The 26,196-nt window shown below is 40.0% G+C and overlaps 1 protein-coding gene across 3 annotated transcripts in view; it reads right to left on the bottom strand.

Moving 5' to 3' along the window:
* Nucleotides 1–26,196, bottom strand: part of TBC1D22A (TBC1 domain family member 22A) — a 440,402-nt gene that overhangs the window by 406,448 nt on the left and 7,758 nt on the right. For all 3 annotated transcript variants that reach the window (XM_073328376.1, XM_073328375.1, XM_073328374.1), the window contains exons 2-4: nt 23,305–23,361; nt 12,815–13,155; nt 11,443–11,622 (exon numbers count right to left, since the gene is read on the bottom strand). In XM_073328376.1, coding sequence (XP_073184477.1) covers nt 11,443–11,622; nt 12,815–13,155; nt 23,305–23,361 — 578 coding nt within the window. The remainder of the gene's footprint in view (nt 1–11,442; nt 11,623–12,814; nt 13,156–23,304; nt 23,362–26,196) is intronic.

Genomic DNA, 26,196 nt, shown 5'->3' on the forward strand with positions numbered 1-26,196 from the left:
TGGTCTGTCTAACTCACTTCTTGAGGTTGAGAGACAGCAGAGGGTCCTCCACACAGGTCCTCCCCCAAACCTATCTTCTAGGAGTTTTGCTACATCACATATCCTGTACTGGACTTCCAGTTAAGTACAAAAGTAATAATGAAACTTTGCAAATATGCTTATGCGGGAAGATTCTGTTCATTCAAATATTCTTTCCTGTGCTTTTCACACATCTCTGGGGCTTTTCTTTTAATTTAGCCCTCAAGTCCTAGAGTTCACTTTTTAAGGTAAAAAGCTAAATATTGCAATAGACAGTCCATGTATATAATTCAAAAGAAAATTCAGCCATTCTTACTGCTAGGACTCTGGTAGGAGCTGGAATTCTTACTTTGTGCCTGAGTAGGAAATAAGTGCCCTCCAGTGGCTTTGTTCCCTTCTCTCAGAAATCCTATAGGTAACATTAGCAATTGGTTTTCTGCCCCAAAGGTTCTTGTGTGTAATGTCATCATGGGATTCTATGTTGTGCCTGCACACGTTCAGTGTTCAAGACCATCAGAAGCTAGTGGGGACATATGGACTAAAGTATTTTTAGCTTCCTGAAAGTTGCTCTTCCCCACTCCATTTCATCCAGAGTGAGGAGTATAATCAAGTGTCTATCAAAGATTGGGTCAGACTGGGGCACAGATACAATGAATTGCTCAAAGTTCAATTCATATAAAACCTGGGGCATTCATGATAGTCCATCAGGACCCAAAATAATCTCAGCCAGATCATCTATCTCCATCATTTATTAATAATGTTTGCTGTTTGTGGTGGGTCCTGTTAGATTCCAGCTGCTTTGTGATGATCAAACAACAGCAGTAACCAAGACAGCTTTTTCCACGTATCAGAGTAACAGCCGTGTTAGTCTGTATTCGCAAAAAGAAAAGGAGTATTTGTGGCACCTTAGAGACTAACCAATTTATTTGAGCATGAGCTTTCGTGAGCTACAGCTCACTTCATCTGTAGCTCACGAAAGCTCATGCTCAAATAAATTGGTTAGTCTCTAAGGTGCCACAAGTACTCCTTTTCTTTTTCCACGTAGTATCTCTTCTACTTACAATGTCACCTGAAAGTGAGAACAGGCGTTCACATGGCACGTTTGTAGCTGGTATTGAAAGGTATTTACATGCCAGATATTCTAAACATTCGCATGATGCTTCATGCTTAGGCCACCATTCCAGAGGATATGCTTCCATGCTGATGACACTTGTTAAAAAAAAATAATGCATTAATTAAATTTGTGACTGAACTCCTTGGGAGGATAATTGTAGGTCTCCTGCTTTGTTTTACCCACATTCTGCCATATATTTCATGTTATATGAATCTTAGATGATGACCAAGCACATGTTCATTTAAGAACACTTTCACTGCAGATATGACAAAATGCAAAAAAGGTACCAATGTGAGATTTCTAAAGATAGCTACAGTACTCGACCCAAGGTTTAAGAATCTGAAATGCCTTCCAAAACTCAGAGGGACAAGGTGTGTGAAACGCTTTCAGAAGTCTTAAAAGAGCAACACTCCGATGCAGAAACTACAGAACCTGAACCACCAAAGAGGAGAATCAATCGTCTGCTGGTGGCATCTGACTCAGATGATGAAAATGAACATGCAGCGGGCCACACTGCTTTGGATCATTATCGAGCAGAAACACTCATCAGCATGGACATGTCCTCTGAAATGGTGGCTGAAGCATGAAGGGACATATGAATCTTTAGCACATCTGGCACATAAATATCTTGTGATGGCAGCTACAATAGTGCCATGCAAACACCTGTTCTGACTCTCAAGTGACATTGTAAACAAGAAGCGGGCAGCATTATCTCCCGCAAACGTGAACACACTTGTTTGTCTGAGCAATTGGCTGAACAAGAAGTAGGACTGAGTGGACTTGCAGGCTCTAAAGATTTTCCTTTATTTTTGAATGCAGTTATTTTTCTACATAATTCTACATTTGTAAGTTCAACTTTTAGGATACTCAGCACTTATAATAGGGGAATTGAAAAATACAATGTCTTATTTTTATACTGCAAATATTTGTAATCAAAAATATAAAGTGAGCACAGTACACTTTGTATTCTGTGTTGTAACTGAAATCAATATATTTGAAAATGTAGAAAACATCCCAAAATATTTAAATGGTATTCTATTATTGTTTAACAGTGCAATTAATCAAGATTATTTTTTTAAATGGCATGATTAATTGCAATTAATTTTTGACAGCCTCAACTAATATTCTGTCTTGATACCTAGCTTTCATATTGGTCCTGGAAATAAGGGTTGATTATGCATTATATTTGAAAATGGAAGGTAAAATGAAAAACCAAGATGAAGGCTAGAGGAACAACAGGAAGAAGAAACAGAAGAGGAGTAGAGTGAAAAAGTAAAACCAATGTAATCAAAGAAGCAATGCAAGATTTCAGATAATTATCGGTAGGCAAACAGGGAATAGATCGGAAAAAGGTCACTCATGGCAGGCAAGATGAGGAATAGTCACATGGTTGGGTTAAATCCTGGGCTCCCTGAAGTTAATGACTAAATTTCCATTGACTTCAACGGCGCCAGGGTTTCACCAAGACAGATAGGAAAAAGTAACTGGAATAAGAGATCTAATCATAAAATACAAGATGAAAAAAAAGTCAGATAAGAACAAGACAACCATTTCATCAGAAGAAACATGGAGGTTTATGTATTTTTAATACAGCCAAGAATATGGGTGAAGGGAGATTTCACCCACCTACTCAGACAGACAGTGAACAATGCAATAAGAGAAGAAATAAACCCAACAATAAATTTGTTGACACAGTAGAAAACGCTTTTCCATAAAGCACTGCCCATTCTTTTTTAGAAAGGTATTATTTTGATTGAAGAAAGGAAATGAATTGAAGATTAAGGGATAGTGGACCATCTATGCAATAATTACGATACATTTGTAAATTAAAACGAAAGCAAGACCAAAAATAGGAGAAAGACAAGACTCAGTTTCAGTGACCCAAGTTTTGAGAGGATTAGGGAAGTATTGATGAAGTTAAATGGGAAAAATTAAGCAAGAGAAAAGATAGAGAATGCAATGATTTCAAAGCTAAATTACTAAATCCTCAAGAGTAATATCTATTTATTTGCATCAGCCTTTTAGACATGCAAATACAAAAAACAAATCAACAGTAAGAAGAGTAAACAACTGATCAAGAGACAAGGCCATTTTTCAGTAAGTCTGAACTAATTACTTTAGTGCAAATATTCTTCATTTCATAATTTTTTTATCATTTCATATCCAACTAACATCTGGTTAAATACTAAAATCATTTGGTATCATCTGAAAATATTGTATTAAGTTGAAGGTTTGACCACTACTGTTCTGATTAAAGCAGCCAACATTATCATTCACCATTACACCAAATAGATTTCTTAGGAAACATCTCACTGAAGTAGTCAGCCCAAATAAATGCATCCCAGTTAAGTAGATGATAGAATATACACATCGGAAAATTAGGGAAATATCCAGAAAACTACAAGCCATGATACTCACTTTTAAAACCATGGCACTAATCCTCTTCAACATACTCAACACATGGGAAGTTATTTAAGGATAGTTAAAATAAAAATCCTTTCACAGATCCATGCTATTTTAAAAGCAAAAGCTTCTCTGCAGTTTGATATAGTACTGACCTGCTAGATTAGTTCTGTGTATTAAGTGAAGGGACAAGCATGTTGAACAGATAATAAACTGACTTGAACATCAATGAGATGGGGGACTTCTGGATGGTAACAGTTTGAAAGAGAAATGATTAGTGGCATGCCACAAGGATCAGTGCTGGGACAGATTTTGTTCACTTCATACTATTTATCGATGACCTGAAAGAAGGTATGTGTACCACAGGGATCAATTACAGATCAAAAACTGTAGAGGGCAATAAAATTCTAAATGACTTGGACAGACCACGACCACAGAGGGATAAATTGCATATGAAATTCAGTGCTGAGAAATTAAAGATAATGAGGCTAAGAACAAACAAACAAAAAATCAAGTTAAAAGTTACTACATTTTTGCAATAACATTAGTTTAATTTAAAAAAAAAGTTTTAAAGGACATAACATACCTTAATTCCAGACTACCATGTCAATGAACCATATAAAAGGGACAAGTAATATTTATGACAATCACTGTGTTCTACCAGGATCAAATCTCCATCCTAGAATGTGTAAATATCTGTAAACATGAGACTGAATTCATTAGCAAGGAGGAAGTACCTTACTCACCAACTTACAGCTGCTGTGAAAGTCACGGAGGTCACAGAAAGTCACGGAACCTGTGACTTCGGGGACCTCTGTGACAGACTCGCAGCCTTAACTATTACTAAGGGTAGACCTGAGTTTAGGGGCCTTATCTCTGCTAGAATTCTTCCAAAGTTAATATACTAAGTTTTTGTCATCTTCCTAGATTAAAGATCATTGTTCAATGGCAAAAAAAAAAAAAAAAAAAGAACAAACCACCCCACACCTGTTATTGCAGAACTAAGGTTGCTTGGTTGTATGTCATCTCCTTGCACCACACTGAATTGAGCAAAAACTCAACCTTCGGAAAACCAGGAAATGCAGAGTTAAGGTTGCCCAGGCAATCTTAACTCTGCCCTCTTTCAGCAATTCCCCAGTATGACCCATTAACACATACCTTCATTCCACCAACCCACAGTTGCCGAAACATACAAGCTCTTCGTCTCCTTTTCCACTCTCCCATAGGATTCTAGCTATTACAATTTAAGGACAAAAAAGGAACCAAAACAAAGTTGTCTACGCCACCTTCCCTCAGGTCCACTAGACCTAGTAGTGGCCAGTGAGAATTATTTACTTACACTTCAGCGTAGTCGGAGTTTTACATGTACCTACATGAAATGGTGGAGGAAGTAGTTGGGCATACTCGAGAAAGGTATGTTTACGATAGGAGGACATGTGTGGATTACTTTAAGGTGTGAGAAAGCGGTCATTATGATATGAAGGAGATCTGTATTTTGCGTACTTGTGCAAGAGGACAGGGAAGATGTGTACCTTCAGGTTCCAGTATACATCATTTCAATGCAGCATTGTTTAGGTTATCAGTAACAGGGTGTCACAGGTGTCAGTCCGCCGAGCCCCTGGGGTGATGGAGGGCTATGGTCTCCGTGGCAGGCCTCAGCCACACCTTCCGAGCGTTGGGCAATTAGCGGGGAAGGTGCGCCGGCACAAGTCAGTAGCGCGCCCCTCGGGCAGGGGAGCGCCGGGGTAGGGGAATGCAGGCCCACCCAACTCCACTGCGTTCCAGCCCAGGGCCCTGGCAGTGGCGGGAGGCGAAAGTCCCGCCGCTGGGTCAGCGGGGCCGTCCGAACCCGCTGACCAAACACACCCACCCCACAGTGTAGTTGGGCCCCTGGGCTACTTCCTACCCGGTCTCTCAGGTGGGTCGCTCCGGTCCCTCCATCTCCTCCGGGTATTCCACTGCGGGCAGCTCCGGTCCCTCCATCTCCTCCGGGTATTCTGCTGAGGACCACTCCCGCTCCCCCTCGGTATCGGACTCACGCTGGCCCGGGCTGCCGTCAGGCCCCTCCAGGTCCTCTGGGTATTCAGCGGCTGGCAGCCCTAGTTGCCACATGCCTTCCTCCCAGTCAGGCTCCTCCTTGCCCAGGGCTTCGCCTGGGTCAGCAGCAGGATCGCGAGGGAGCAGCCAGCAGCCTGTGTCTGTCTCCCTCCCTGGTACTCTCTTCACTGGGCAGAGGGCCCCGCCCTTTGTACTTCCTGTCCCACCCTTCCCCTTCCGGGGATTGGCAGAAGCTTGGCCTGGCCCAGCCCACTCAGGCTGCAAGGGTGGCTCTTTACCCTCTGGTTCGGAGAGGAGCCACCCTGGCTCCCTATACAGGGCTTCTATTACACTGAGTGAAATAAAAGGATTCTAATGCTTTAACGAGAGTTAACGGAAACTGTAGGTTGAGATGGTATTCTGTGAAAAAGCAGAATATAGTTGTGAAAAAATTTAAAGTTGTTCTTAAATTGTACATATCACATATTCTTTCTGAGGCAGTGGTTAAGTATGCTCAGGTATGCAAGGATCTGGAACCTAGCATCAAGAGCCAGTAAAAGTCTGTGCTATGTGGGTATTGAGGCATTGCTCAAAGAGAGAGTAGAGAGAAGGTAGCCTGGGCAACTTTTTTTTGATGCTTTAATCTTGGTCAGGCATGTCTATGCTACAAGTGCAACAAAGGCACAGCTGCAGTTATGCTGCTATAATGTAGACACATGCTAGAGTCACAGAAGGGGGTTTTCCGTTGTAGTAAATCCACCCCCTCAACTGGCAGAAGCTATGCTGACAGAAGGATTCTTCTGTTGACCTAGCAATGTCTTTTTCACACCCCAGAGAGACCTAGCTAGATTGACCTAAGTTTTAGGCACAGACCAGGTCATAGATTGAAACCTGTAGGTGAGGATGCATGTGCTGTAAAAGGAAGTAACGAGCTTGTACATTTCAGCAACTATGGAGCTGGCAAGGTAAACGTATGCCTATTAATAGGGTGTACTGGAGCACCGCTGAAAGGCAGAGTTTGCATGGGCAATTTTAACTCTGCATTTCCTGGTTTTCAGAAGTTTTGAGTTTTGCTCAACTCAACATTCCACAAGGGGATGACATACGACCAAATTAGCCTTAACTATGCATTAATTAATTTTGGGGGGCCATTAAAAGAAACCTAGGAAATTCAAAGAGGAAAAGATATGTTTTGGTAGGAATTAGCAGTCCATAATATGTACCACAACTTGCATACCAAACCAAATCAGCCTGTAGTCAGCAGTCTCCTTGCTCTCCTGCAAACTTCTGCAACCTCGTGATCCAGTCATCTCCCAAGATCCACATATTGGCAATCATGGCAGTGCATATATTGCTTTTCCCTGAGCAATCAAGCTACTTGCACTGTCAGTTCCACACCTCGACACCGTGGGTCTCTGGAAACACCCATATTAATCTGCTCCAAAATCAGGAAGTAACCACTTGATCCCCTCCCACTAATGCTAGTAAAATACAGATTCTCAAAACAACCAATCCAAGGATTGCCGACCACTCCGTCCCCTCTCCCATCCAACCCCTTTGCAGCTACAAAGCCCTCTTCCTGTCATCCCATCTCCCTCTTCCCCTGCAACACACAGTCCTCCATCTCCAGCTCCTCCCGACCCAAAATAACACAAATTTTGGTTGCTGACTATTCTGCTGCGTTCACAGTAATCCTCCCCATAAAATAAATACATGTTATAACAGATAACTGGTAGAAAGTAACATGAGTTGTTAAAATCTTCATTGCACAGGCGTACAAAGGTTCAGACTAGAAACACCAGGGGTGGGATGTTCAGCACATGCAAAGGCATTGGCACATTCCCTCAAACTACCCAGGCAAGCAAAGAAACTCAGGTTTTTCCCTTTATTGGTTCATATGCAATATGAAATCCTTCCAAACTGTACATCTACGCAAGCGAAGTAGTGAACACATTCCTAAGTACTGTTTACAGTCTGGGTCACTCAAAGATTTAGTGGGTGCCATGCACTCTCCGTAACCCTCAACCTGGGAGAGCTGAGGAATGCAATAGGTTGGGATACAGTGTGATTGGAACGCATTGGCAGAACTAGGGCTGCAACGTTGTTGGGATGCACTGACAAAGCGGGGGGCTACCATGCCTACCCATCACCTGAGCCCCCAACCTGTCTGGCCATTGATCCCCATATAGTCCTCCCCATATAACCTCCCACCCATCACTGCAACCCAAACCTCCTCTCCCCCCCCCATCTCCCTCAAATACCCTGATTACGTTCCTCCCAATATAAGATGCCACCCATGACTCACAAATTACAGCAACATCCAGCTACTCAGTTCAAAACTCCTTTTGCCTTCAGTGAGGGCTTGTGATTAATTTATCCTTAATTGTGTTAACTAAAGTTCAAGCTTTCAAGAAGTCTGATTAGAGCCATCATTAATACCTCTCAGTTCTACAGTACAAGACAGCAGAAGGCAACCATTTTTGAGGTGGGCCTGTAACTCAGGAACCCGTGGGTCAAATAACCCCAAATCTGCATCACAAACGCTACCCCACGCGGCATACCACATTTCAAAACAATCTGGGTAAACATTTGGATTTTAGAGCACTTAGAGTCAAGTAAAGTACATAAAATGGCAAGAATGGATGCTTTTCCTGTATGGGTGCACAGATTTTACAATGTCTCCATTAGGACAGTGGTCTTCCAAGTGTGACTGAAAGGATTAAGGGTAGTTATTGAAAGGATCAAGGGTAGTTATTCTATTTTGTGTTCTAGTTTGTTGATACTTATTTCTCCCATTATGATGGAAGCAAAAGCATTGAGATAAGAACACGTCTGTGTTGGATATTTGATAGTCTATTAGATAAACACTCAATTTTTCTGGAAGCTTTTTGTAAGAGCTTTTGGACTTCAGTTACAGGACAGCTTGCCTACAAATGCAAATACAAATCTCATCCTGCAGCCTATTATCTGGCTCCACCACCACCTCTTTTTCAGCAATTTCCCTCAGCACAAAATTCTCTTGACTTTCCCAGAGTACTTTGGGTTTACATTTGACGTTCAAGAACACCTTTTAAAAAGGTTGTCTTTGCTGCAACAGTGAGCTAAAAATTAGCATCTCCTCCAACTCCCATCCCCAGAAAGTTCTGGTAGTCCTCTCCCAGAGTCAAATTGCATGTTGAAGTATGTTCCAGTAGTATTAACAGGGAGGTATACTACATAGAAATTAGAGTGTTACCAATAACGTATGAAAATTGATATTACCCATGTAAATTCTCTATCAGTAAAAAGACCCCAAAAAAATAGCCACAGCTCTAGATTTATGAAGCAATGCTACTACCAATGTCTGAGCTACAAACAAAAAATATTTATAAATTCACTATTGCTCTTAGTTTTAACTCACCCTTTTAATACTATGAAGTTACATTTATCAATTTAGCTTTGTAGAAACAGATGAAGAATAGTTGTGAACACAGATCCACACTAATTAGACTGGATGAGGTGTCAAACAAAACTGCATTTGAGCAGATATGGAAAAAAGGAGTTAATCTTGATCCTGTTTAGTTCCAAGAAAAAATATTGAGAAACTATTCAATTCCTTTACATGCAGAAAGCAAACAACATATCTGTATTTCCTACTTCTACATTTATAATGGGAAAAGGTAAAAGTATTATTTTTTCAAGTTTAAAAAAGTTCAACAGGAAAGAACAAGAATCAAGTTTTACTTATGATTATATGGACGCAACTCCCATTGAAATCAGTATGACTGCACTAGTGTAACAAAACAAAGCAGAATTTGGCCTCAAACATTTAAGCTATTTGTGCTATTCATAACATATTAAACTACAGGAATATGGCCAGTATGTTGACTGTATGGGGAAATATTCAATGCACACAGGCATTCGCATGAGTATGTGTCTGATTATGTTGTCAGAGTTAAATAGATAAGGCTAAATTTTAAAAAGTTCCAATACTCATTTTATAATCTTACGTCTCTTATTAGAATACTCTGTTTTAAATAGGAAATGTATGATTGTATGACTGTTAAGGCCTATAGCAACTGCATAGCTCATGAAGTTATTACTGTTGTCTATATAATGCACTCTAAAAAGAAATATATTAGTTCTGGCACCTTTTAATTTAGTTACAATAGAATTCAAAATGTCCAAAGATGTTACATGTTCATTTCATATTGATCTGCTTGTAATGCTGCTGTTTTTTATTCTGTTACTTTGTGGGCATCAACAAGTCTCTTGTATTAATCTAGGATAGAAGAGGGGAAAAAAAACACAAACACCATGACTTTGACTGAACAGAATACTTCTATACTGCAGAAGTTTGAAGAATATGAAGCCTAACAGCACATTAAGATTTTCTATCGGGGTCTTGGTCCATGATTAGGGCTTCTAGGGCGCTACAGTAATACAAATAAATAAAATAAATAAGAATAAGAATAAGAACAACAAAAATATCAAAAGTCAGCTAAGCACTTGATAGGTAAAAGAAAAACCCTCACAGCAAAGTCCTTAAGCTCTAGATGTGGGTACAGTAGGCGGGAAAAAATAATGAAAAAAGGATTAAAGGAACTATTTTCAGAAGAGGCTAGTACCTGCAACTCCCATCAAAAATCATTTATCCCAGGACCTCTAAAATAGTCAGCACATGGCTGCAAAGGAAGGCAGTGGAAGAACTGGGATTAGCAATCAGGGGCCAGTCAACTCAGGAACTGCAAACATACATTTCTCATTTCTTTCAACAAGAGTTGCATGCACACATCTTCCAGGATGACCCAATTCAACATATTCCCACTTCCTTTCTTATTTTTTACTTTTGCCAAAGATTTATGTGGTTCAGAAGAATTTAATCAACTTCTCCAGGTGCAGTATAATCTTTCTAGCCTCTTTAGAGGCTTACTTTTCTATCTTGGCAATTAAAATGAACCTCAGTGATTCTGTTACCACTCTCCATATACTGAAAATGGCTATGACTTTGGAGAAGCCCTTAAGACGTAGCTGACTACTACATTTCCTATAGCCTGGAACTCCAGGAGATGGTGCTGAGATGTGAACAACTGGAAGACCTCTTGCTCACGTTGTATGATAATTATTTCAGTAAATTCATCTTCACTTTTTTTTGTGCATTAAGTTACAGAAACAAGAGCACTGTCAGATATTAGTGCAACATATATAAAAATGGTACTGGTATGGTAGATACTATTAGTCCTTGAACATAAAAAATGCTCATATGGAAGACAAATAATGATACTTTGATACTATATAGCCTTTCACTTCTTGACTCCTTTTCCCATTTACACGAGTTTGGATGTACCCACGATTCTTCCAGTTGATGGCACAAGTTCATTGGTCTTGGAGTTACAATCCATTTCTCTTCAATCTTTTCTTGACATAGAGCAATCTTTTTTTTTTCTTATGTTCATCCTATTTTTAAGTGTCAAATACCACCTGAATTATGCTTTCCAATATCCAATCTACCCTCTATCTTCAGTCTATCATTTGTTTCCACGAGTTATTAAAATAAAAAATACTCAGCGAGTTATTTGGACGTATAGTGAAATAAATACTGCAAGGAGGACAGGGCAGATCAAAAAAGCCACATTATACCAGGTAACAAAAGAATTTAAAACATTTTGATGTATACCAACTGTATACTACAAGCGTTAGAACAAGATCACAATTGCATCTTAAAATTCTTAACTCAGCCAGTTCAAAACTGGAAACACTTTAAGTGATTAGGAGAGCAACTGTAAATTCTCACCCACATTATATAATATGGTATGTCAAACTGACAAAATAATAAAAGTAGGAGTTCCTTCTGTTAAAATCCACATCATTTTTATTTTTCATGTACTTACCCAGATTCGTATTAGGACCAGCAAGTAGTTGCTTAAATTTGTCTAATCTGAATGCCTCTCTTTCAGTTAGTGCCGGAGTAGCTGAGGTATCATGGTCTACCACTTCACCCTCTAATGGATCTGTTGAAGCATGTGGAAGGGACTGTGACCTCTGCATGGAAGAATTTTCACTAACACACTCTACAACAGAAAAAGGAGAGTATTAAAGCCCCCCTAATTCAGAGATTCTCTGGAAGTCAATTTAGGCCACCTTTAATCTGTTCTACACTATGACTCCAATCAATTTTAAAAACAGAATCTTGGGGGAAGTTTCCCCAGTGTAGACCAAGCCAGCAGTCTCAACTGCAGATGGCTTCTTAGATTTAGGAAAATCAGAGTTTTTCCTCCAGGACTTACAAGACCTTCAACAGAACACATCAGTCTGGGATGTCATACCTCAAAGGTTAAGGCCCATTTAATTATTTTTTGGGCCCAACTATAAAGACCAGTATACTGCTGAAAGCAGTCTTTCGCAACTGTTGTGGAGATAGGGAAAAAAAGCATAGCTCCAGTTATTTAAAAGACCACCATGCATGATATACACAGTCCAAGTCAGTTGAGGTTGCACTGCTTCAGAGGAGTTCTGCCCTGCCCTGCGCCCCCTCCCCATCATCTACAATTTAACAAAGTAGTTTTAAAACATCAATCTTAACAGATAACCAAAAAAAAAAACCCACAAGATAAACAGATACTGGAAACCAAGAGTGATAAATTTTTATAGGAGTCTCCAAACTATATCTAAGCACATAAAGTTTTATATTTTTATATATATAAATAAAAACTTTATCCTCACAACCCACCAGTGAGGCCCAAGAAAGTTACAACATTTTACAGATGAGGTAATTGACAGACTCAGTAAGGAAATACGGTGCAATTAGAAAAAGGGAGGAATGGAAATATGGGGTTGGTAGAACTAGGCTTTGACCTTTCCTTTTAATGAAACTTTAGGCGGTCTATAAAAACAAATAGAATTTTAAAACCTTTTGTCTGAGCTGCATCTTAACTGCAAATTTTACCCAAAAAAAGATATGTATTTTATAACCAGTCCTGAAACCATCTTGATTCAGTTGACCACTTTACTAAACTCAAAGATCCAATTTATCCAAAGATCCACCTCATTGCTAGTGTAACAGTTTGAAAACAAGAAACGTCTTGTTTTCTCACGCCAACATTTTAAAGCTTGTTTTGACATGCCAGGTCCTTTTCATTAATTCATGCTCACCATCAATATTTTTTCTTGTGGTATTAAGTTTTAAAATCGACACTACAAGTGTTTAGCATTTTGAAGCCTCTAAGATTCAGACTTCAGCATCATTTTCACATCTTATCGTACCTGCAGAACTTGACGTATGACTTTCACTGACTGACTTAACCAGCCTGTTGTCACCATACGCCACTGAAGGCAATTCTGAAAATGGTACTGGTTTGTCTTCCTGCAGCTGTTCCTCCTGCAGTTTATGCTGTTCTTGTAGCTTGCTGTGATTCTGAATTACTTTGTTAGCCGTTTCCATGACTACATCTGTATTTAAACTTTCAGCTGCCATTGCTAAGAGTTCATCGTCATCATCCCCAAGATCCCAAGCATCACTTGTGTTACTTTCAAATTCTTGGAAGGTACTGACTTTCTTCAATTTCACAGGAGTTGTTGGCGGCTTGGATGCTGGTTTTATCAAGCTGTTAAAAAAAACAAAAGACACAACAGAACACACAGTTAGGTGTAACTTGTTTATCAGCAGTAAGAGCACTAGTGAACAAAGCCAAGAGGGGGAAAACAGTCACATTTTAAATCAGCCCAAAGATGGTCAAAGACGCAAGTGGCAGTTGGCATATAAATTGTCACTGACTTTCAGTCGGAGCTGGGCATCTAAGTGTATGAGCAAAAAACCCACAACAGCGAGTCTGAGAACCTGGGTCAACTGACTCAGGCTCAAGCCGCAGGGACTAAAGATAGCAGTATAGATGTTTGGACTTGGGCTGATGAAGAGGTGGAGTTAAGGACGCTACTGAGCGGGTGATTCAAGTCATGGAGGAGCAAACACAGATGCTAAAAGCCTTAATGCTGCTGCAGACTGAGCAGATGCGGGCCCTCCCCCCCGCGGCACATTCAGAACTCTTTTCCGTGCCTCCCCCAAACCACTCACACTGTCCTTTCTGCTTTCCACAAGTTCTCAATTTCCCGTTCACTCCACCCCCTCAGACAACTTTCAAAAGGATAGCTGGACCTACACAGAGTTTTGAAAGTCTGCTCTTCCCGTGTACCTCCTTTCGGAAATAAAAACCAAGTTTTTGAACGATAACTAACCTTTATTTGTGTCCTACAAATTGAGATAGCAAGCACTACCAAGACATACACAAGCAGTTTAATCATTTGCTTACTGGAATTGAAGGCCCCAAATTTCACAATTGCTTCCTATGAAAACTAGATGCAACACTGCAATACCAATCACAGAGATATATATTACTGGTTCTCATTTTCAAAAAGTGTTGCCTCGAAGCCTCCCTCATTCAAATTGCCCCTCTGATAGCCCTGGTATCTGGCTGCTCAAAATCAGCCAAGCGGTCTGCCTCAGCTCTCCATCCCTGAGCAAACCTTTCACCCTTAGCTTCACAAATATTACGCAACGTATAAAATGTGGCTATGAGCACAGGTATATTACCCTCATTGAAGTCTAATCTGCCAAAGGCATTGCCAGTGCACATTTTATCTGTCGAAGGCACATTCCACAGTCACCTGCACCTACTCAGCCTGTTGTTGAACTACTCCTTACCGCTATCCAGGTTTCCAGTGTAACGTTTTATGAGCCATAGTTATAAGGGGCATGCTGGGGCTCCCAGGATCACCATGGGCATTTCAACATCCCCCACTGTAATCTTCTGGTCTGGAAAGAAAGTCCCACTTGCATCTTTCTATACAGGCAGGTGTTCTTGAAGATACGTGCGTCATGCACCTTCCCGGACCAGCCGGTGTTGATGTCAGTGAAACGTCCACAGTGATCCACAAGCACCTGCAACACCACGGAGAGGTACCCCTTCCTATTGATGTACTGTGGTCTGTGCCCAAATTGGAATGTGTGAGCCATCTATTGCCCCTCCACACTTAGGGAAATCCATTTCTGCAAAGCTGGCTGCTATTTCATGCACATCTCTCAGAGTCAAGGTCCTTCGTAGCACAATGCAATTAATTGTCCTGCACACTTGTATTAACGCAGCCCCAATGGTTAACTTCCCTACTCCAAATTGATTTGCGACCAACTGGTAGCAGTCTGGAGTTGCAAGCTTCCACATTGCGATTGCCACGTACTTCTCTACCAACAGGACAACTCTCATTCTGGTGTCCTTGCGCCACAGAGCTCGGGCGAGCTCCACACACAGTTTCAAGAAGGTGGCTTTCTGCAGCCGAAAGTTCTGTTGCCACTGCTCGTCATCCCAGACCTGCATGACAATGCGATCCCACCACTCAGTGCTGGTTTCCCCAAGTCCAAAAGTGATGGTCCACCATGTGCAGCTGTTCCATGAATGCCAAAAGAAATCTAAAGTTGCTCCTATCCGTATCACACACCATATCAGGCAACTGGGAGTCTTGTTCAGTTTGGAACTTCATGATTAACTGCACGGCCATTCGTGTTGTTTTAATGACGGTTATCAGAGGATAGGAGAGCAGTGAGGGATCCATCCCTTCACACAAAGATGCCAGGGTGCACAGCAAACAAGGGCTGTTGAAAAATATCATGAAAGAAAGCCGAAAGCCCATGGAATGCCAGGACGGAAAACAATGCATCATAGGTAGGTACCCACAGTGCATTGCTCACACTGTCGATGATAGTGCCCCAACTGTGGATGCACTCTGCCGACAGAGGGAGCAAGTATGAACATGCAATACAGATTTTTATTATAGTGCTTTTTAAGCGTCGACATAACTTTTGTTGACAAAACTCTGTAGTGCAGACAAGGCCTTACACTTAGATTGCAAGCTCTGTGGGCAAGAGACCATATTTTTATTCTTTGTTTCTTTAGCACCTGACATAATAAGTTGCCGGCTCATAAATAATAAGCATGTGTGACATGACTATTTTAAAAGTGCTACTATACCACTAATGCTGAAACGCTTACGTAAAACTAAAATTTCTATCAAAAACAAATTGTTTATCTATATTTTGGGATAAAACATTACTGCTACTAAAAGCATAGGGATAATTGTTTCACAGATATTCGTCCACTCCTGCTACTTAATCTGTGATATTACAATTGTCTCAACTATTGTAACTATCTCCACAACAGAAAAGATTAGGATTCACAGGAGGAACAAGTAGTAAGGACAGATAAATGAAGCAAGAGATCTTCTCTGAAGGGGGAATTGTACAGGAAAAAAAACAGGACACGGCTAGTCTGCACAGTGGTATTCTTCACAAGTGCACAACATGCTCCAGAAGAATGATGAAAATCAAAAGCACTTCTTGTACTTAGGGAAACACAAGCATGAAAACAAAAATCTCAATATAAATCACGATACTCTGCTACAGCTTTCTGTATTCCTCTTATTATTGAAAAGTTGTCCCCTTCTTATATTAGTCAATCTTCCTGTTTACACTATTAGAGACACAAGGTGGGAGAGATAATATCTTTTATTGGACCAACATCTGTTGATGAGATTCTTGTCTCTCACCAACAGAGAAAGCTTGATAATTAGCAAAATTGGCAATGAAATTAGGAAACATTTGTTAAAATTAGATTCATTCTTAACATTATGTGAGAAAGTAGCATAAATGCAGCATTAGAAATCAGAAGTTATGCATACAAGGGTTAGGAAATTCTAAAAGTTAAGATTTCCCTCACAACTGTCACTTGGCCAGACTGCACAATATAAAAAAACAACAACAACTTGAAGGTACTTCTTGTCAACCCCTATCCTGAGGTGAATAAACCAAGGCCAAGGAAAAGTAGAGTTCTAAGGAGAAAGAAGCAGCTTTAGTACGGACGTCTGAAGTGAACATGCTCCAACAGAGCACACGGTTAAATTGAGCTTAATTCTTAACTTCCAGCAATGGCACTGTTGGCCTTTCTCCTCCCACCCCAACCCATTTTCTCTCTACTGTATTCACTCTTTTACCAAAACTTCTTTCCTCTATAAAGGTCAACAAGACTTTTAGCCCAATATAACGTCAACATATTTTTGCTTACACTGTGTATCAAAACTGAATTGAAACAATGTAAATAAGAAACAGGATACACGATAGGAATTATGGAGTCAAAATCTGGAGGGAGGGAAATGGAAAATAGGTCAAAGATATTTTTTTTAAAATGAAGTTCCCCTTTCACATGATTCACAGCTATATTTTCTTGCTTTGACTGTTGAGCACTTCATTTCTCAGCCTTAATATTATACTATGTCTTCCACCTAGTTTGTTTTAACAGGAAGAGACAAGACTGAAGCTATTTATTTTATTGAGCTCATTAACTCCTTGAATTGGAGTGACATGATAGGCCTATGAAGTATAGGAGCTCAAATGAATTAAGGTGTTCTTAGAAGCATCCAAACCAAACAGCATGTGAAAACTGCTCACTTTTAACGTTCCAAATTTAAGAACTACTGGCCTAATTCGTCTCAGTTTTGGATTATGTAGTCTGAGGAAGTGACTAAGAAAGAATAAGAGAAGTGAAATTTCTAGCTACAGTCATCTGACTAACCTAAAGATAGCTTTTTTCAATGTGAGCTGCCTTCACTTGGTAGCCAGCTGAAGTTCTTCCCATTCTGAGGGAATTTGATTATTTTGTGAATACATAAATCAGATGAATTTGGGCCAAACCACTTGCTACTGAGGTTGTGGAGTGGATTCTGGAGGAGATGTCTTCTGTTTTCTCTGGTTACTCTTAGGCCACCAATGCTCACTGAGATACGAGAGGCATTAGTAGTATTTCATTCCACAGTCTCTTATTAGGACGTGTCTCGCTCCTGGCTGGTGAAAGCTAGTAGGGAAGCATTGTGTCCAATACTGGTGGAGACTATCAACACCTCCATTAAGGTGAGTGGGTTGCCAGCTTCACTTAAGCTTTTGTGCAGCCTCTGCTCCACAAACCAATGCTGGAAGCTCACAGTGTAGCTAACTACCTATCGTCCAGTATCCAACCTTCCATAGTTGGTCAAGACGTCAGGTGAAGTTTTGAAGTGTTCCATCTCATCTCATCTCCTGGAGCTACTAGGAAAGTTAAACCAGACGGCATGGTTGCAATGCTTTCAGTATACTGATAATACCCAGCTCTCTCTGTCACTTAATGCAATCACAGCTGTTAAACACTTAGCCCAACATCTGTGAGAGACAGCTGGTGCTCCTCAATGCCTCAAACTGAAACTCAATCATGGTAAACATGAGAGAAAGCAAATGGGTTGGAGGAAGCAACCCAAAGACATGGTATCTCCCACAGATAAGGGCACATATGTATCATATGTTTTAATTATAAGAGTTTATAATATTGGGTTATTGGATTCCCCAGCTGCCGTTAGTCATATAGAGATAAAATTCATGCACTATTTTTTATTTCAGAGTTGCAGCCATGTTAGTCTGTATCCGCAAAAAGAAAAAGGAGTACTTGTGGCACTTAGAGACTAAGAGACTAACAAATTTATTTGAGCATAAGCTTTTGCTCAAATAAATTTGTTAGTCTCTAAAGTGCCACAAGTACTCCTTTTATTTTTTGTCTACCGAAGATACTTCAAGAATTTCTGACAGATGTAGAGCTTGTTAGATATAATCCATGCCTTTGTCACCCTCAAGATTAGATTACCATACTGCACCCTATATGGGCTACATCTTAAATCAACCCAGAAACTCACGCTAGTGCAGCATATACATGGCAGCCTGTTTCTTAAATAGCATTTCTTGGTGGAAATATGTGAAACCAGTGCTCTGTGATCTGCCATGGCTGTGTATTAGTTTGTGAGTGTAGATTAAAAGGCAGCGGTTTTGAGCTGTTAAACCCTAAATGGCTTAAAGCTTGTCTGCTTGAGAGACAGTATCTCTCTCCCCCCGAACCTTGTGTGCTATATTGCCACAGCTCTGATGATCAGAGGCACTGAGCAAGAGCTCCCTTGTTTAAGAGAGGAGCTACCAGTAGAAAAGTTTCCATGAGAGCTGTTCAGCATTGCCCACATTAGTGTACAAGTCTGTTGGCCAGCAGGTCCCACTACAAGGCTTATTTACTTGGGCTTTGCAGAATGGAGTGGCGGAAGCCTGTGTAGGGATAATGACAGGTTTCAGAGTAACAGCCGTGTTAGTCTGTATTTGCAAAAAGAAAAGGAGGACTTGTGGCACCTTAGAGACTAACCAATTTATTAGAGCATAAGCTTTCGTGAGCTACAGCTCACTTCCTCAGATGCATATCGTGGAAACTGCAGCAGGGGATAAGGAATTTGACACAGTTTGCTTTAGCTTGTATATATTCTCCTTATTAATGCCTGAATGTACTGAATAGAACTCGAAAAATGGCAATAGCAATGCCAAATTAGAAAGATAACAGTACCATTACCACCTGTGTAGAACCCAATCTCCTTTTTTCCACCCCTACACTGACCTTGAAGTTCATACATAGCTGCTTGTATTGGAACATTTGATCAGACTATGGACTTAATTCTGAAGTCTCAGGGAAGTTTTAATTTGAGTTCTTATGTGAACCAGAATTAAATGCAAAAGCAACTAGATTTTAACCCAAACCACTTGATATGCTCACTAGCTTGTTAGTAACTTGCAAATGGTACTTTTAAGAATGCAGAAAAAGAAGTTTTTTTCCTCCTTTGGCTAACAATGTAATCCATCGGTCATACTACATTCTGTTATATTACGACATTTAATAGAACATAAAAATCCTACAGAAGCCTGAAACAAGACAGTCTCAACTGCTTTTGTGGAAAGTATCAACAGTTCTGTGCTATTGCTGATGAAGCAGTCATAGGTGCCCATGTTCAGTTTACAATATTTGGCATTCCTAGGAAGTCCATACTCAAAATATAAAATTAATACTGTTTTCAATTACTATTTGGAACTTTCCTTTTTTTCCCCCCCATTAAAGATGAGATAATTGTATTTTTTAAACCAAAAGCCAGCTAATGTCTATTTGTCTAATAAGCCTTGGGACTTGCAAGGATGTTGAAAAATCTTTTTAATGCTTTTAATTCACAAGAGCGAGAACATTTTTAAATTATATTAAATGCACTGAGTCTCGGTCTACATTATGACCAAGTCAGCAAAACTTATGTCGCTCAAGATTGCAAATATTTCTTCCCTCAGGCGACATAAGTTCCGCAGACATAACAGTGTGCACACAAGTGCTTATTTTGGTGTGAGAACATCTCCTACTAACATAGCTTAAGTCGCTTGCAGAGGTGGGGGGTTTTTTTATGCTGATGGGAGAGAGCTCTACCATCAGCATAGAGCGTCTTCACCAACTATAGCAGTAAAACTGCACCACTGCAGCGCTGTATGTATAGACATCACCTAAGAGTTTTGGTGCTGTTAGACTTGGCAAGGAATTTTTTCTGTTTTATCATGGCCATGGATCTAGTCAAACAGAGACTCCAATTTCAGGAGTATTATTTTATCCAAATACTCTTATCACCTGAGACATTGATAATAATATATAATGGAAAAGTTAAAAAAAAAAGTCCATCAGCAATTCTTAGATCAGGGGTTCTCAAACTAGGAGTTGGGACCCTTCAGGGGGTCACAAGGCTATTACATGGGGGTTCATGAGCCATCAGCCTCCACCCCAAACCCTGCTTTGCCTCCAGCATTTAAAATGGTGTTAAAAAAGTGTTTTTAATCTATGGGGGGGGGGGGTCGTCGCACTCAGAGGCTTGCTGTGTGAAAGGGGTCACCAGTATAAAAATCTGAGAACCCTGTCTTAGACAATATGGAAGGTTATCTTCATCCCTATCATAGAGTCCTTTCTTACATCAAATCCCTAATCAAGTTAGTTCCTCTTTCATAGTAATGGGACTATACTTCTTGTTTGATTTGTGTAAACACCATGACTGCCAGGTTAAAAAACAAAAAAAAGTTAACTCTCAGACCAACCTTGCTCTCTACAGACTGCATATCAGTGGTCTTGTGTGCCTGAAATCTGAACTACTTTGGGAACACCTTCTAGGTCTGCAACAGAATCATACAGCAAAGTAGCATGAAGAAGAAGGGATCATGAAATATCTCATTGTGCTTTTCCCATTTCTATGACAGAATACATCAGATAGTAAATGAAGAACATATAGAGGTGTGTGAAGGTTCCTTCCCCACTCTGAACTCTAGGGTACAGATGTGGCGACCTCCATGAAAACCTCCTAAGCTTACTTTTACCAGCTTAGGTTAAAACTTCCCCAAGGTACAAACTATTTTACCTTTTGCCCTTGGACTTTCACTGCCACCACCAAATGTCTAACCCAGTTTATTACTGGGAAAGAGTCGTTTGGAAACGTCTTTCCCCCCAAAATCCTCACCAAAACCTTGCACCCCCCTTCCTGGGGAAGGTTTGGTAAAAATCCTCACCAATTTGCATAGGTGACCACAGACCCAAACTCTTGGAGCTTAAGAACAATAAAAAATGTATTCAGTTCTTGAAAAGAAGAATTTTAATTGAAGTAACAATAAAAAGAATCACCTCTATAAAATCAGGATGTTAAATAACTTACAAGGGAATTAGATTCAAAACATAGAGAATCCCTCTAGGCAAAACCTTAAGTTACAAAAAGACAGGAATATCCATTCCATTCAGCACAGCTTATTTTCTCAGCCATTTAACGAAATCATAATCTAACACATATCTAGCTAGATTACTTACTAAATTCTAAGACTCCATTCCTGTTCTGTCCCCGGCAAAAGCATCACACAGACAGACCCAGACCCTTGTTCGCCCCATCCCCCCCTCCAGCTTTGAAAGTATCTTGTCTCCTCATTGGTCATTTTGCCATCAGGAGCCAGCCAGGTTATCCTAGCTTCTTAACCCTTTACAGGTGAAAGGGCTTTTCCTCTGGCCAGGAAGGATTTTAAAGGTGTTTACCCTTCCCTTTACATTTATGACAAGGTATAAGAACACATACTAGTCAAACCCTTTACTGGCTTTAAATTTATATAGTTTTATCTTGTAAGCAGGTCAAGAATTGGCTCCTTCTCCCAGCTCTCTGGCACTATGGTTCTTAGCAGGCTCTTTATGCGCTCCACAGTGACATCTGCTCTCACCAGCACTTCTCTCCAACATGGAGAGAGGGCAGACTCTCCCCATGACATCACTAGGGAGAGGAACAAAGGAGTGGATTGGAACAACCACACTACCAGCCAGAGGAGCTGGTTCCTGGCCTGTCATGGAGAGCCATCTCAAGAAACAACACTTCCCTTAATACCCTGACAGTTCTATCTAGCTATTTCTAATGTACTTAGTTCCATAAATTCTAGGCACCCTACCAGATCAAAGATGCCTAATATAAATTCTCTCACTCCTCTTCCTGCTGGATTATTTCTATTGGCCTTTAAGCACTGGTAATTGCTCAAAACTCCAACAGCCAACATATACCTTCTCCCTGCATTGCTTCTGTTATTCCACCACCCAACACTCTCGCATGCATGCGTGCACACACACCCCCCACACCTTGTAACTCCCTCACAACCAGGACAATTGGAGATCCTTCACCCCCCTCAAAAAAAACCTTGTAATTTAGTTAAAACAATGTTTTGTGCTGGATCATGGCTCAGTTTCTGATCAATGATATAGTTATAGTATGATAAATTTTAGGTTTTATGTTAAATGTGGGTGCTTTTAAATAATGTGAAAGGCCTTGAGCTTTTGATGAACACTGGAAAAACAGAAATAAAATAATTTGTGTAGTGTATGTCCCATTTAAAAAAGAAGTCACCAATCTGACAAACTCATTCTTCCCTCTGTATATTTTCTCCACTCTATTATACTAAATTAAATTAGATTATAAAAATATTTAAAAAAAAAAACATTCTATTTAGTAAGACATTCTTCGAAGTCTCATAAGGCACATGCACAACCCATTAAGTAAAATGGGCATACAAGATTTGTCATGAATAAAAAGAACAAGTTAAAAGAACAAACATTAATAATTTCCTACTGTGTTATAAGCAAGCAAAGCTTAAAGTTGGCATAAAGATGTAAACATTTGTGCAGTTGTCACAAACTAAGCAAGCACAGTACACATCATGAAAGATTACAGCCAATAAGAAATACTGGATACAAAAAATTTAGACACAGATTTGCAAACTGTAATTTTGATTTATGAACACAGGGATTGCCATGCCTGATCAGAAAATAAAATCTGGTATCTTTCCCGTGGCAACGACAACACAACATGCCAAAAGAAAGGTGAAAAAATTCTCAATATTTTTCATCAACTATACAATTAGGTACAAAATTGAGCAATACAGCCTAGAACAGGAGATTAAATTAACCTCATTTTAGCAAGTTTAACTACAAATATTTTTAAATTGTCATTACTACAAATCATTTACATAAAATGGTAAATGTACAGGGCATTTTGCAAACAGAATAAGACATTTAAACAAGACGCTCCAAAAGAGTTTGCAATTTAAGTCATGCAAGATACAATGAACTGCTGTTAGGTAGTTGATACTGTAAGAATCAGCAATGTAACAGCAGAAGTTAGAATGGGGAAGGGAATAGCATGATGTGGTAAGATATGGAAGAGCTAAGATATGGAAGACTAAGAGCAGCATTTTGGACAAACTAAGGAAGAGGAGGAGGTGGTGAGAGGCCAGAAGAGGTCAGAATCATCCAGTACTTTTTAATTTTATGTTAACTTACGTTCCATGCAACAATGGATCAAAAGGAGGATGCTGAGCTCCATACACATGTTGGATACTAAAGACAGAAAAAGAAGCGATCACAAATTTGACAAGAGATTTAAAAAAAAACAAACCAAAAATATTTCATCAACTTTCTGTCTCAAAGAAGCACATATAAAAAGAGTTGTTGCTAAATATACCATTATAAAGAGTGAGCAAAAGTCACAGTATATGGGAAGCGGGGTAATCATTTCCATCAGGATTACCATTAAACCGTAAACTCCTCAGGACAGGGATTTTGTATGAGCACACTGTTGAGACCTAAAATTTTATTTCTTAAACTCAGAATTAAAATGAAAACAAAAATTAAAGATTTTTTTTTTTTAAACACAGAGTGCATGTTGCTTCTGAACCCCTTCCTTTTCCAATTAACCACATTCTTCATTCACCGGTCATTAAATCCTACAAAAGTGCCTGAAAGAGCTTATTGTAAAGAAGTTAATCATCCCTATTTCTGGAGGCATGGGTCATTTCCTTGTGACCTTGGTTGCTACCTGATTAATGCAGTAATTTAACTATCTCTAAGCATCATCTAACTTTCCTACAAACCCCCCAGATTCCCCCATAATATGGGATGTTGAATGGGTGGTTTAAGTATCTGATTTAGACTTAATCAGAATTACATCTAAGTCTCACCATGTGCCTTAACACTACAGCTAACGGTAACTGATCTAACATACCACATGTATTGCAGTAACTAAATGAAATGGGTTGAGAAAATCTTAACATAAAAATTCTATTGATTAAAATGCTATGACAAAATGAAAAAAAAGAGTTTGCTTTTTAAAGTGCACAATATTGGATGCCATGTTATGAGCTAGCCATGACTCACATCCAATGTCATTTCAGTCAATCTGCAATTGCCCCAAACCAGGATAAAAGTGTCACATCATAAGCTACAAAATGGAGATACACAGTATGTCTACCCCACAATTAAAAACCCACAGCTGACTGGGACTCGGGCTAAGGGACTGTTTAACAGCAGTCTAGATCTTCGGGGTCAGGCTGGAGCCTGGGATCTAGGACCCTGTGAGGTATCGTGTACTTTATAAACAATTTGCACGATGTTAGACAATTACAGCATGCATCATCATAACGGCTCCTTTGTAGTCACTATTGTACATAAGATCTATCAGTTCAAGAGAGACACAGTATACAAGATAGCGTGCATTAGAGAACAAACACAATGGCAATGCCACGAAGAAAAACAAAATAGGCTTGTAAATACAATTTCATGTACAACATCCTTAAGAGGAGTGATTATAAAAATGTTACTATGTAAGCAATATAATAAGATTTGTCCTTCTCAAAATAAAAGTAAATTTACTTACAAGTTTCAACCTGACAAACGTCTACTAAAATTAAAACTTCAGGGAGAGCAAGGGAGATTAAAGAGGTGGTGCTTATATTGGAAATACTGACACACGCTATCCTATTGTAGCATGAACATACTCATCTTAATGCTATATGTACACAAAGAATGCCATACCTGCACTTAAACTACTTCCTCATGGCACAGTCCATAACCCAAAATGGAACAAAAGTGACTTTAGTGATATTTGAAAAAGTAAAAGTATTTTTACTTGCCCTCTTACGCAACACAGCCAGAGTAGATTGTGAAGTACTAATATACTTACTTGATCCTGCTTTAGAAGAATGATTCTGATTGGCCATGGGCAACTGGTATTTTTCCCCCACGAAAAATGCAGAAACTCATGGATATCTGCCCTGTTCCTCCTCCCGTTCCATATCTACATGAGCTCATTTGGAAATGCTGTGTGCCCTGCTTTCAACAGCATGTCTATGACACACAGCTGTCTCACACCTATTAGGCACACTAAAAGCTCTATATGAAAGCTACAAGAGAGCAACTTCTGGATCAAGAACAGCTAGCTCAAACTAAACTCAAGAAAGACTGAAGTAATGCTGGCTGGAAGGAGGAAACACCTCTGACACCTACTCAGGACATTGAGATCCCTTCCTATTACAGGCATCTTCCCTTCATTCATCAAGAATTGTGTGGCCTCAAAGTCTTACTCAACCAGTGACTGTTCTTAGATGCCCAGGTAGTGACAGTAGTGAGATATGCCCTTTTCTACCTTCTGCTTGCTAGGAATATTCACCCCTTCCTATCCATCAAGAATCTGGTCACCATAATTCATATCCCTTTCAGACAGAGATGACCCATCCTCACTGATAGTGGGAGGTGGGGAAAACAATTTAAAGTTCAACCATCCCCAGAACAGCTCGAGTCACACTCACACAGGCAGGCTCCCTCCCCTTACTCTCAGTCTCCCCTCCAGGAAAGCAGCAGCCTCTCTGTGGGATAAAAAAAGAAAAGGAGTACTTGTGGCACCTTAGAGACTAACCAATTTATCTGAGCATGAGCTTTCGTGAGCTACAGCTATGCTCATACAGATGCATCCGATGAAGTGAGCTGTAGCTCACGAAAGCTCATGCTCAAATAAATTGGTTAGTCTCTAAGGTGCCACAAGTACTCCTTTTCTTTTTGCGAATACAGACTAACACGGCTGTTACTCTGAAACCTGATCTCTGTGGGATGTAGCTCATGGGCTGTGGCAGCTGCCATGCAGGGAGGGGCAAGGCTGCACCATGTGACTGAGCAGCTCCAGAAAACTCTGGCAGAAATCAGGGTGGTAGGGAGGAGTAAACATGATCCCGTGTGCTCCTCTCCCCCCAACCTAGCCTCTGACTTCAGAGTAAATTACTATAATCCAATGCATCTGGGGCTGAAGGTCAAAGTAACGTAGCAGAGTGTAGCAGTTTGCATTCTCAGCAGGACAGACCATCTCAATGATGCAACCTTTCCTATCCAGCATACAACTATTTC

The sequence above is a fragment of the Lepidochelys kempii genome, chromosome 1 (assembly GCF_965140265.1).
Source record: "Lepidochelys kempii isolate rLepKem1 chromosome 1, rLepKem1.hap2, whole genome shotgun sequence".
Classification (NCBI taxonomy): domain Eukaryota; kingdom Metazoa; phylum Chordata; order Testudines; family Cheloniidae; genus Lepidochelys; species Lepidochelys kempii.